This window comes from Rhinopithecus bieti, unplaced genomic scaffold, assembly GCF_001698545.2.
Source record: "Rhinopithecus bieti isolate Rb0 unplaced genomic scaffold, ASM169854v2 scaffold_5948, whole genome shotgun sequence".
NCBI lineage: Eukaryota > Metazoa > Chordata > Mammalia > Primates > Cercopithecidae > Rhinopithecus > Rhinopithecus bieti.
In genome coordinates, this window is record NW_016805422.1 from 2,388,131 (window position 1) to 2,400,626 (window position 12,496).

The window sequence follows — 12,496 nt, forward strand, 5'->3', positions numbered from 1 at the left end:
CTCATCTTTTTCTCTCAGTGTGTCTTGCCTATAAGACAGGCATGGTAAATATCATATTTGCAGATGAGAAAACTGAGACTCAGAGAGCTTATGTAATGTGACTAAAGACGCTTATATGGGCAAACTTAGGACTCAAAGCTCAAAGCCAGATAATCTGATTCCTGGTCCAAGGCTTTTGCTGTGCTCCACATTGCCTTTCTGTGTGATTTGGCCGGCAGTGTCCCAAAGGAGATTCTGCTTGCTACCCCTACTGTCCTCCTGTTTCTGGCTACATGAGGTCCCACTGTGTCAGGCACTTTCTTAAGTACGTGGAGATGTCCCAGTCGGCTTCCACTCTGCCCTTCCACCTGAACTCCTGAGGTAACTGTGTTTATGCCTGAGGTCTCCCTAGGCCAGGCTAGGATACGTACCATGTTTCTCTAATCTCAGAATCCATCTATTAGATGACTCTGCAAAAATGTCTGGCCCACTTTGCAGCCCACTCATGCATGTACTCCCAGCATAGAATGGTCTCCAAATGAAGTTGTCATTAAGAACTCTGTTGAAGTAGAAAGGTTTCCTTTGGGAACTACAATTATATTCTAATACTGGCAAATGTGGTTTGAATATACTTTATCCCATTTGTTTTTCTCATTGTGCTTGTAAGATGGGCATGAAAAATACCATATTTACAGGTGAGGAAACTGACATTATGTAACTAAACTAAAAATTGCTTATATGGGCAGACTCAGGACTTAAAAATGGTAGCATAAAATTGTGACTAAAGTGAGACTCCTGGAGTTCCTATATCCCTCCTTGAAATTAAAAGAAGTAGTGCCAGCCTCTAAAAACTCCACCTGGAGGGATTTTAATGTGAACGTATCTGTCATATTCCAGTTTTTCATTTTTGGATGAGAGACGGTAGTAATATTATCACCACCTCATATTTCTATGGCACTTTATAATTTTTAAAGCACTTTATTTTAATACTCATAACAGAGCCTAGAAGTTGGGCAAAGTGATGTTGTAAATCTCATTTTATAGATGAGCAAGATGATGATCTGAGAAGTGATTTACCCAAGGCCATACAGCTGGCAAACAACACAGCTAAGATTAGAGCCCACTCATGACCCCTACACAGGTGCTTGTGTCAGGTACAAATGCTGCCTCAGAGTGTCTGCTGTGGTGGCTGCTATGCCCAAGTGGCTCACACAACCAGCCGTGGGCTCACCAAGCTACAGCCCTCTGCCTCAATGGGCCTCTGGAATGAGCAGATGATTGTCACCCAGTGGCCAGTTCGGGAGGGTTTTCATCAATGACGATCAGCAAGATAACATCAGAGTTAGCTTCTGCTCCTCTTTTGAAGAAAAGAAAATTCCAAGAAAGTATTCTCAGTCTGCTTCTGTTTCTCCACATAAACACACACACCTCAGCAGATGTAGGAGTCTGTGAACTTGGCATTATTTGAAGAGTAGAATCTCAGAATGTGAAGAAAATTCGCTAATTAAAGCCTTATCACCACCGTTCTAGACTATCACCTCTGAACACCACAAGGGAAGAAGAGCTTATTACTACATTCTCACTTTTGACAGCAACTTCAAAGAAGCCAAAATAATTGGAAAACCAAACAATTGTCCAAGAGGAACAACTTCCTACCACACAACCAGCTACTGGAATGGAAGGAGGAGTTGCTTGCATGAAGGTTTCACACATCACTATGGCTCTGACCACAACGCTGTCTCTGGGGAGGTTGAGGTCCCCGGGGCAGCACCTTGGACAGATCTCATATCAAAGAAAATGACAGGTGCTGCTGTCATCCCATACTCCTAGTTCATGTATTCATTCAACAGCTATATATTGACCTCTACTATGTGTCAAGCACTGTGTTAGGTGCTGGGGGACATGGAGATGACCAAGATAGACATGGTCCTTTCTTCCCAGAGATTGCTTTGTAGCATTACATTAATCAAATTCTTCCTGGTGTTGTCAGAGATTTGCGAGATGCTGCAAAGAACCACAGAGGCATCCTAAGGATGTGAACTCAACAGTCTTTCATATACCCAGGGGGAGATGGAAGAGAAAGAGCATGCAAAGCAGATCTCGAGGGCCCCTAGGTCCTTGTTTGCAGTAATATGTTGGGAGATTTTAGAAGGATTCCAGAAAAGGGAGACTATGATTTGGTGGATGCCTCAGTGTGTATCCACTTTCCTCGCACTCTGGGTTTCAGTCCACTCCAAGAAAAGTGCTTCACTCCAGCAAGCCTGCTCCCTTCACCATTCCACCACCTGATACCAAGAGCCTGGCTACTCAAAGTGTGGCCCATGGACCAGCTGCATGGCCATCATCTGAGAACATGTTAGAAACACAGACTCTCAAGCATCACTCCAGGCTTCTTGAATCAGAATCTGATTTTAACAGAATCCCGAGGTGCTCCCTGTGCAAGTTACAATTTGAGAAACCCTGAGCTAGAAAGCCTTGGTTTCCATAAATTATTCAAACCAAAATTTACAAGAGAAGCATTTAAAAAAATTATTTATTGACCTCATTAACCATCTAAAGATGGTAACTTTGAGACTCAAAAAGCCTTATCTTTTGGAATATGCTTTTCTGAAAGTATACTGTAAAAACAAAGTTTCCTGCTTTGTGCTACCAGGAGAACTCTCTCAGCATCAAGTATTTAAGATCAAATATTTGAGCTTCAACCTGAAAGAATAAAATTCATGCTGAGCCACTTGGGGTAGTTCTGCCTCTACTGCCAGCTTCTAAGAAAATGCCAGGTGTTCTCAGGGTGCTACAGAGAAAAGAGCTGAGAACACAAAAGCAGGACACTGGGGTTCTAGGCTTAGGTCTGCCATCAAAAAAAAGTCAGGACCTTGGATAAATGACTTAACCTGTCTGAGACTCAAGTTTCTTTGTCTACAAAACAGAAGCATCAAACCAGGCAATCTCTGAGGTCATTTCCAGTCCAAAGGTTCTGAAAGGAATGAAATGATATGTTTTATCATTTCCTCTTCATTTCTGCTGCATTGAATAACTACAACTCGGGGAAGAGGAGGGAACCATAAATATTTTTCTCATTGGTAGGTAGGCTGCAAGACTCCCAGGACCTGCTCTGACGTGCCTGCAGCCAAGGTGCTCCAGCTTCTCTAATCCTGCAGTCTTCTGCTTCCTACAGTGCGATAGCCTGGTTTTGCAGACTTTCACACTACACCTTCTCACCAGGTCACCCCAAAGCAGAAACAAATTTTCTTCTGTGCATGTCTACATGGGATATCGTGCCAACTGCAATTCTGCTCCCCAGTGTGGGAGAGAAGTGCCATCTGGATGCTTCTCCAGGCTGACTTAGCCACACTTCTGTGGGACCACAGCCTCCTCCTGCCCAACAACCCCAAGAGACAGGGTGGAGAGGCACCCAGCTCACTTAGTCACCCTGGAAATGGAGGAAACTGGGAAAACCCAAGCATAAAGGAAATACCTCTGGGTTTCAAAGATGGGGAAGAAAGGGCAGGTGCAAACCACTGTATGGGGGACTTCCTAAATAATTTAGCTCATAGTGATCTTTCCTTAAAAAGTGGGAGGCATCATGATGAGAATGTACAGCTTTAGATATGCAGCATATTTGAGGTTTAGGATGGACAATGATTTGTGTAAATTGTGGTAGTGGGAAGTTCAACATGACAAGAAAATATTTAATTCTTTTTTATTTATTTATTTATTTTTTTTTTTTTCTGAGGCGGAGTCTTGCTCCGTCACCCAGGCTGGAGTGCAGTGGCCGGATCTCAGCTCACTGCAAGCTCCCCCTCCCAGGTTCCCGCCATTGTCCTGCCTCAGCCTTCCAAGTAGCTGGGACTACAGGCGCCCGCCACCTCGCCTGGCTAGTTTTTTGTATTTTTAGTAGAGACGGGGTTTCACTGTGTTCGCCAGGATGGTCTCCATCTCCTGACCTTGTGATCCGCCCGTCTCGGCCTCCCAAAGTGCTGGGATTACAGGCTTGAGCCACCGCGCCCGGCCGAAAATATTTAATTCTTAAGAATGATTGCATATCGTCACTTTAATGGAGATGTGTACTCTTGAGCCAACAATGACTAAGTCCTTCTTTCTCTGCGTGGCCCTAGAGAGTAACAGTCCCATGAAAGGTAAGCCTGGATTCAGGTCAATAGGAACCAGTCAAATATGATGAATGCAGGCAGGAACAGAGAACTTCTAAGAGGATGAGATGACAGAGTTTGGCCAGGCCATGGCCCAGCATCCTGCTTGTTCAGGTGACACTCCAGACCTAATCAATGACTCCCCAAAGAGCACATAACTCAAAGTGGAGTCCAGCTGTGCTCATGCCATGGCCCAGCCAAATCTGTCTGAGTGAGATGTCTAAGGAAGTGAGAATGTCCTTCTTTAATGCTGTATATCACTATGCAAAGGGATGTTATAGGGAATTTGGAAAAGTCAGCTTTTAAAGCCGCTTGGAAGCAGCAATGATCATCCACTCACCTGTGCACCTCAGGAGGCTCCCTCTGGATCTTGGAACTGGCCTCCACCACCTCTTTGGCAACTTTCCCACTGCAAAAGACAGAAACACATGTGTATGCACACATACTCAGAGAAGAATGGGAGAGGTATGCACAAGTGTCTTTCTGTTAACTTCCAGGGGTCTGGCCCAGCTACAGCAATCATGAGGGGAGAAATTACAGTAGAGTTTGAGGGTGCCCTGTGAGCATAACAGCAATGGAGTGAAAATGGAAGACTCAAACAGAGGCAAAAGCCAAAGGCCACTTATTTGCAAGCAAAATTTTGAAATTTACATGGCTGCCCCATCCCTACCCCGTCACTGAAATGGAACCATTGGTACCCACCTATATCGAAATCTACTTCCTTTAAAAAATATCTTGCTGCTTGATACAGTCTTGATCTGACTGGATTTTGCATACCTTTAAGAAAAAGCAAAGCACAGGTGGTAAGGACATTGGAAAGTCCACTTACAACATGCTATAGAGGTGTGGCGATGGGGTATTTTTGCTGCGAGAAAGAAATGTAATTAACCTTGTGACTCAGCCTGCATGTGCACACACAAATTAAAAGAAAAGCTTCACAAAAGAATACTTTCACTAAGTGTATAGGATTCTAATATTTTCTATGCTATTTCCTTTCACTCTTTTTAAATTCAAGACCCACATACTGGGTTTCATAACTCATTAGTGGGTCACAACCTGCAAAAAGGACTGGGTACTGATGATCAGAAGGAATTCTCCCCCACTTACTATCTGAAGATATGGAGAACAGGGAATTTAGTGACATGGCATCAGTAAGTTCATGGTTATTAGAGCACTTTGCTGTCTATTCTTCTATCCATGGTGCAGCAGCAAACAGCTTCCTGGCAACGGAGGTCACTGACTATGCCACGAAGAACTCGTTGTGCATTGCCCAAGTGAGGGAACAAGGGTCCCGCATCCCCACGGGAATGGTCACTGGCTTCTGTGTCACCATGACCCAGTGCCCTTTAAAAGAATCCACAGTGGTAGATGACTAAGATACACGAGGCAGAAGCTGCCCAGCCAAGAACTGATTCAGCACCTCTGAGCCCGACTCGTAAATAAGAACAAAACAACACCACTCTGAAAAGCAGTCTAGAGCCTGGGCTGCCGGGAGGCTGTGTACAGGGCACTAAATTACTGTGACAGCTGAGGACGGCTCTACAACACTCACGTTCAGCCTTGTACAATTAAATCCAACAAGTTAGAAAGAACAGGTCTCAGAGAGTTCAGCATCATTTAAAATATTGATAGTCACAAAATCTTAAACACACACAGACAAAATCAATACGATCTGTAGCATCCTGAGCAAAAACATGCACAGAGCCAGGGAAGTTTCAGTGCAGTGAGCCCCACCCTTGGGCCTCTTGAAGCTTCTTTATTCACTCAGCAATTACTAACTGAGTGCCAACCCTGCTCCACACACCAAGGTGAGTACAGGAAAGACATGGCTGATCTAGCCTGGGGGCCAGAGAAGGTGCCCTGAGGTAGGGACATCTGAGCTGAGATCCAGGGGCTGGAAGGTGTTAACCAGGACATGGTGATAAGCAGTGGTGGATAGACCCAGCAGAGGGCCAGCGGGCACAAAAGCCATCAGCCTAAACATCTGGAGAACTAAAAAGACTCAATTATTCTAAGTGAAGCAACTCAGGAATGGAAAACCAAAAATTCTATGTTCTCACTTCTAAGTGGGAGCTAGGCTATGCATACGCAAAGGCATACAGAGTGATATAAGGGACTTTATAACCTCAGAAGGGGTAGGGCAGTAAGGGCCAGGGATAAAATCTACACATTAGGTGCAATGTACACTAATTGACAGGTGCTCCAAAATCTCAGAATTCACCATAACATAATTCATCCATGTAATCAAAATCTACTTGTACCCCAAAAGGTACTGAAATTTAAAAAAAAATAAACAAAACACATTTTAAAAAGACTCGTTGTGCATTTTCCCATGTTATTATTACTACACACACACATTTTTTTTCTTTTCCTAATAAAGAAAAGTGAATGTGCAGATGTACAAAGTAGAACAAGGGAAACTTGGACAGAGAGTGAGAATCCAACTTCCCAGGACCGGACCTTAAGCGGGCCTCGTTAAGGATCTTGGTCTTTATCGACAGAACAACTGAAAGCCATAGGAACAATCTTCTGCAAAGAAGCCCCTTCCCACCCACCTGTGTAAACAGCCCAAGATGACACAGAAGGGCACTGGCCACAAATATTAACCAGGGAGAGTGAGATGGGCAGGGGAGGGCACAGGCCTTGGCAGGGGGATGCTGTCAGGGCAGGGCCCAGAGAAAATGGTGCGGGACCTCTGAGGACACACAAGGGCACATGAGGGCCATGGTCTTGGGGGGGTCCCTGCAGTGTGCTGGCTGGAACTTCCTTCCAGACCGCACCCACTCACGAGGCTAGAAACCCCCAGCAAGCCGCATTGAGGTGGTCCCAGCTATGCCCTCCTCCTCCTCCTATGAGGACATGCCCGCTCTGGGCCCATCTGCACCCCCTAAAACTCCAAACCAGCCCTACAGAGCTGTGGGCCTGACACTTTATCTACTGAAGCCTGAGAAGAGAAAAGGACGATCACCTCTGCCCTCTCCCCGTCTTCTTGGCAGGGTTGCTCCCAAGTCCTCAAAGGTAGGGAGAAGAGAAAGTTTTGAAGAAGCTTCGATTGTTTTTGTTTTAATGTTTTTTTTTTTTTTTATTTTTTATTTTTTTTTTTTTTTTTTGTATCCAGGTTCTAAGATCCTTGGACACAGTTGTTGGCAAAAAAAAAAAAAAAAAAAAAAAAAAAAAAAAAAAAAAAAAAAAGACTGAGTTCTTAATGGTTTTAAAATTTGAACTCAACACTTTGCCCATTCTACAGAAGCGACACGTGAAGCCGGTAAAGCCAGCACAGGCGTGAGTCAACTTCCTGGCTACTCACAGCGTGCAGGGCAGAGGTGGTGGCTCTTTTTCACTAGTCTGGCCTCAGCTCTGGCCCTTCCAGGCCCCAGGAGGAAGCCACTATCATCCGCTCAAACCCAGACTGGCCTCTTAGAGGGAAGTGTCAGTCTCAGCACTCCTTCCCAAAAACTTTCAAAGTGACTCAGAAGAAGCAGGTCAAAAGATACATTTCACAAAGAAGGCCAGTAGCTGTTTGCTCAGGATGAGCAGAGAGAAAAGACTGCGCTTCTTTCTGGCAGCGGGTTCCTCTGGAAGAGTAGCTGCAGATGGTCTGATTTGCTCAGAGACAGTTGCCCAAGAGCATTCCCACGAATAACCTGCCCTCCCACATGTCCAGGTGAACTCCCAGAGTGTTTCAGTTGAGATTTTTAATGGAATGTTAACAGGGAGTTTATTCTGAGAGCTCAAATGACACCCACGCACTGGGAATTGGGAAACAAGGCTGTAGCAGGGAGGGCAATGGACAGAGGAGAGAGAATGGTGGCCGCGTTAAAGTACATGAACCCAGAGTACCAGTTCCCAAACCTGGCTGGGCATCAGACACCTGGAATAGGTATAAAAAACACAGATTCTCAGGCTTTATCATGAGAGATTCTGATTCAGTGGGTCTGAAGAGGGGCTTGACTTGAACCAAGTAACCTAAGGGGATTCCAAGAAGGCCACTTACATTTGAGAACCTCTGTGCCCCCAAATTCTCCTAGGATGACCCAAGAGGTGACATTTCACCTGAAAGAACAGTGGTCCAGATTCCTATTCACGTCTAGTTCTGTGACCTTGGTCATGCCGTGTGGCTTTGCTGAGCCTCGGTTTCTCTACATATTATTAAAGGGGGAGGGTGTTATAATATTTCATGGTACTCTCAGGAGGGTTACACAAGAGTAAATGATTTGAAAGCACCTAGCATCATACCCGCTCATTATATAATAGTTTCCCTCCCTCCTTCCTTCCCACCTTCCTCCCTCCCTAATATCAGTCTCAAACCCCTTCATCACCTTCTCACTATGAAGCTACCAAAGCCAATCCTCTAAACTATGGAGGTTCCAGAAAACCATGTTAAACACCCTGAAAGCAAATCAAAGAGCTCTAACTCTAGCCAAAATGTTCCAAGCACTCTGTTTACCAGACTCTCCCATCCACAGCAAGCCCAGGGAAGAGTATTCTTCCCACAGAAAGCAATGAATTCACAGCCTCATTGGAACCGCAATTCGCTCTCCTATGGCCTTCTGCCTTCCTTTCTACTTGCCCTCTCTCACTTCAATCTCCAGCTCCCCATCAAAGTCCCAACATAAGAAGTATGACTATGCTCAAACATCTGACCTCACAAAGAAATCCAGCTCATCTCTGCAGGAGCACACCTCCCCTCTCCCCAACCTGCAATTTCTCCTCTGAAACCTGCTATTCCAGGGGCTTGGATGAAGGTCAGGATAGGTACTGGGCAGACATTGGGTGGTGCTCAAAGAGGCCACCCCTAGAATTAACAACACAATTTCCCATTGACATCATAATTTAGAGCTCTTGGAGTAACCATAACAATAACAGCATTTACTACTGAGCCTTAAATATGGGCAATACCCCCATCCAAAGCACCTTTAATAAACAATTCCTTTTATCCTCATGGCTCTCTGCAAGAAGGAAGGAATCCGCATTTTCACATAAGGAAAATAAGGCACAGAGAGGTTTCATCACTTTACGTGGTTCCATGATAGAAGCTGCAGGAACCAGGCTATAAATCCAAGTCTGTCTGATTTTAGTATTTAAAAAATCATGCTCTAGTCCTACTGGCTCTCAAACTTTAGTGAGCAACAAATCACCTGGAAGGCTTTTTAAAACACATCTCTCTGATTCAGTAGATTTGGGGAAGAGCCCAAGAATCTGCATTTCCAACAGTTTCTGGGAGTGATGATGCTGGTTCAGGGACCCGATGGGAGAATCACTGAACTAAAGCAATGTCTTAATCCCTCAATGGCACATTAGCAACAACTGGGAAACTTTTAGCACTGCCAATACCTAGGTGCCTCATTCCAGATTCAGATTTCTCAAAATAACAGCTTCGTCAAGATATAATTTACATACCTTAAATTTCACCCTTTTAGATTTTATACTTTGGTGGGTTTTAGTATAATTCATGAAGTTAAAAAAAGAGATTACAAAAATCAATCACCACTATCTAATACTAAAACATTTTCATCACCTCCAAAAGAAACCCCCTGTTACCACAATGGGTATTGGCAGTCACTCCCTGATTACCCTCCTCATCTCACCTACTCCCAGCCAAAGCAACCACTCATCTGCTTTCCATCTGTATACATTTGCCATTTTAGATATTTTATTTTAATGGACTCATGCAATATATGGTGCTTTGTAAATGGTTTCTTTTACTTAGCATACTGTTTCCAAGGCTCAGCCATGCTGTAGTATCAGTTCTTCATTCCTTTTTATGGCTGAATAATATACCATTGTATGGATATACCATGTTTTGTTCATCCATTTATAAGTTGATGGACACTGGATTGTTTCCACTTTTTGGCTATTATGACTAATGCTGCTACGAAGGCTTGTGCACAAGTTTCAATGAAGACCCAGATTCTGCTTTAATTGGGTCTGGGGTAGGATACAGGGACCCATAGCACTGGTATTAATAGTTTTTAAAAGCTCCTCCAGGAGATATTAACGTAGCCAAGATTGAGAACTGCTAGTTTAGAACTTTATTACTTGGAGTGTGGTCTACAGACCCACAGCACAGTATCCCCTGGAATTTATTAAAAATATGGACTCTCATGCCCACCCCAGACCTTTTGAATCAGAATCCACATTTTAACCAGCTCCCCAGCTCATTCACGTGTGCATTAAAGTGTGAGAGGCACTTGTTTAGGGAGCTAGTCTGGGTTCTTACCTACCAAGCATAATACTGCTCCTTTGACAAAATGTACACCAAACTCTGAATAAGAAATGTACTAGGAACTGCTTTTATCCCCTGCACACAATTCCAAAACAAATTGGGAACAGAGAGTGTCATACAGCCTCAACCATGTATCCAGTACACAGCAAAAAGTGTGAGATAAAGACGCTGTGAATGAAAACATCAGTGAGCCCCTGAATCCCTCAATGCGTCCAGTGTGCTTTCAGTGGACCAGCACCCAGAAACAGTGAGCTCTGGGGTTGGCAGCACCATGATAGACCACACATGGTAGAAAGGAAGCTCTTCAATGGTGAATAAGTCTGTGTTGGAGATCCCCTGGGGTCTGGAGTAGGCGGGAAAACATCAGAGTTTCTGCGTCTGGGCTCCATTCCCAGGCAGATCTCAGAGCCAGGGCTTTCAAAACAGATCTGTGGCCCTTGGCCACCTGACAACCAGCAAGCACATTTGCGTCCTAAAAGCACACTGGGGAATTCGCAAGCAGAGGCCCCGGGGCCTCCCCGCTCCCGTGCAGGTGAAGTAAAAATGGAAGGAACAAACCATCCAGGAAACAAGATCAGGGCCTTGCTCTGCCAGCTGAAACCATTAAAATGCAGGGCCAGCAGGACAGATCTAGAAGCAGGGCCAGGACCTCTGCCCAGGGAAGGGTGGGCACAGTGGAGGAAGCAGGCATACCCCTGAGGTTACCAGAATCAGAGCCTTCCAAATGAAAAGGAGTGGACTCTTCATCCAACTGCTGCTCAAAATACTCTAACCGTTAGCAGAGGGGGCAGTAATAGAGCAGCGGCTTCTGCTTATCAATGGTTCATATGCCTGGCAGAACTGAACACAGCAAGGCAGGTCATTCAGTCTCATTTCAGAGATGAAAAATAAAGATGAGGCTCCAAGAAATTAAGAGCTTTGTTCCAGGCCACACTGCTATAAATGACAGAGTCAAGATTTAGAACCAAGCCCATTGACTTCCAAAGCTCACACTTGTTACGCTATGCCCCAGTAGTGCAAGCAAATGCACGCAGGTCAGTCCCAGGCCCATTCATTCTACAGGTGAGGAGGCTAAGGCCAGACAGCAATAAAGTGACCTGGCCAAGGTCCCACAGCTGGGTCAGAACAAGTGATACTTCCCCTCCTTCCTCAGGAACAAGGATGATTATGGGATAATGGAGGAACAAAATGTTCAGGCAAATCTCAGGTCGCTACAAACATTCAGGTTTAGAAGTCGAATAAGAGGAGGGTAGCTTGGTTAACTATAGCCGAAGTTCCAATGCAAAGACTGGTCAACTGTATACAGTTTGTCACTTGTGCTCACAGCTAAACCCTTCAAGTCTTCCAAAGCATCCACAAGTGACTGGAAGGGACTTCTCCAACATGCCAAGTTGACCTACCTAGTTCATGATAAAATTATCAGAATACCTTCCTTACTAGCTGCCAGCTAATCTGCTTACCCAAAATGTGTAAAACATTTCCCCAGATTGCTGGGTTTTTCTCTCCCTTTCTCCTCTCAGTTTTGTTTTTGCCTTTATTTAACTCTGTCTCCCAACTGACTTCCTTGCATATGGTAACGTGCGTGAAATAGCAAATGAATGTCTCCAAGTTATTCTTTGATATGGACCCAGTGATTTCACTAAAGTATCTTCAAGGCTGTGCCAAAGTCCTTCCAAGCAAAACTTGCCGCGTGCCTCTAAAGGAAGGCCTGTCTGCTGGGTGTTCTCCTGTATCACCCACTCCCATAGGCCTGTCTGCATGTAAAGAACAATCAACCACACCTATTGCACCTCTGTTGCCTCTTTTGCACCGATCAAGCCCTCTGTGTCTGGCCCCAAGACCTCCTGGTCCCTGATCACCTCTTTTTCTACCTCATCTATCCTCTACTCCAACCTTGTAGCCACTCGTGTCTTGCAAAATGCATCCTCCACGTTCCTGCCATGGTACCCTACCGGAGCTGGGATGGCCTTCCTCCTAGCTAAAAGGGTCTTCTACCTCCTAGCTCCCCTGGCAGCAAGACTCACCCTCTCCTCTGGATTCCTCTCTAGCTTTTGTTGTTGTTGTTCATTTGCCTTTTGGTCTCTTACATGAAATAACAATCTCCTGAGGACAGGAACCATGCCTTATCAATCTGAGCTAGTAA

General features: G+C 44.8%; 1 protein-coding gene across 2 annotated transcripts in view; it reads right to left on the reverse strand.

Moving 5' to 3' along the window:
* FRMD3 (FERM domain containing 3) overlaps nt 1-12,496 on the reverse strand; it is a 299,052-nt gene that overhangs the window by 42,105 nt on the left and 244,451 nt on the right. For both annotated transcript variants that reach the window (XM_017872367.1, XM_017872366.1), the window contains exons 11-12: nt 4,830-4,904; nt 4,468-4,536 (exon numbers count right to left, since the gene is read on the reverse strand). In XM_017872367.1, the coding sequence (XP_017727856.1) occupies nt 4,468-4,536; nt 4,830-4,904 (144 nt within the window). The remainder of the gene's footprint in view (nt 1-4,467; nt 4,537-4,829; nt 4,905-12,496) is intronic.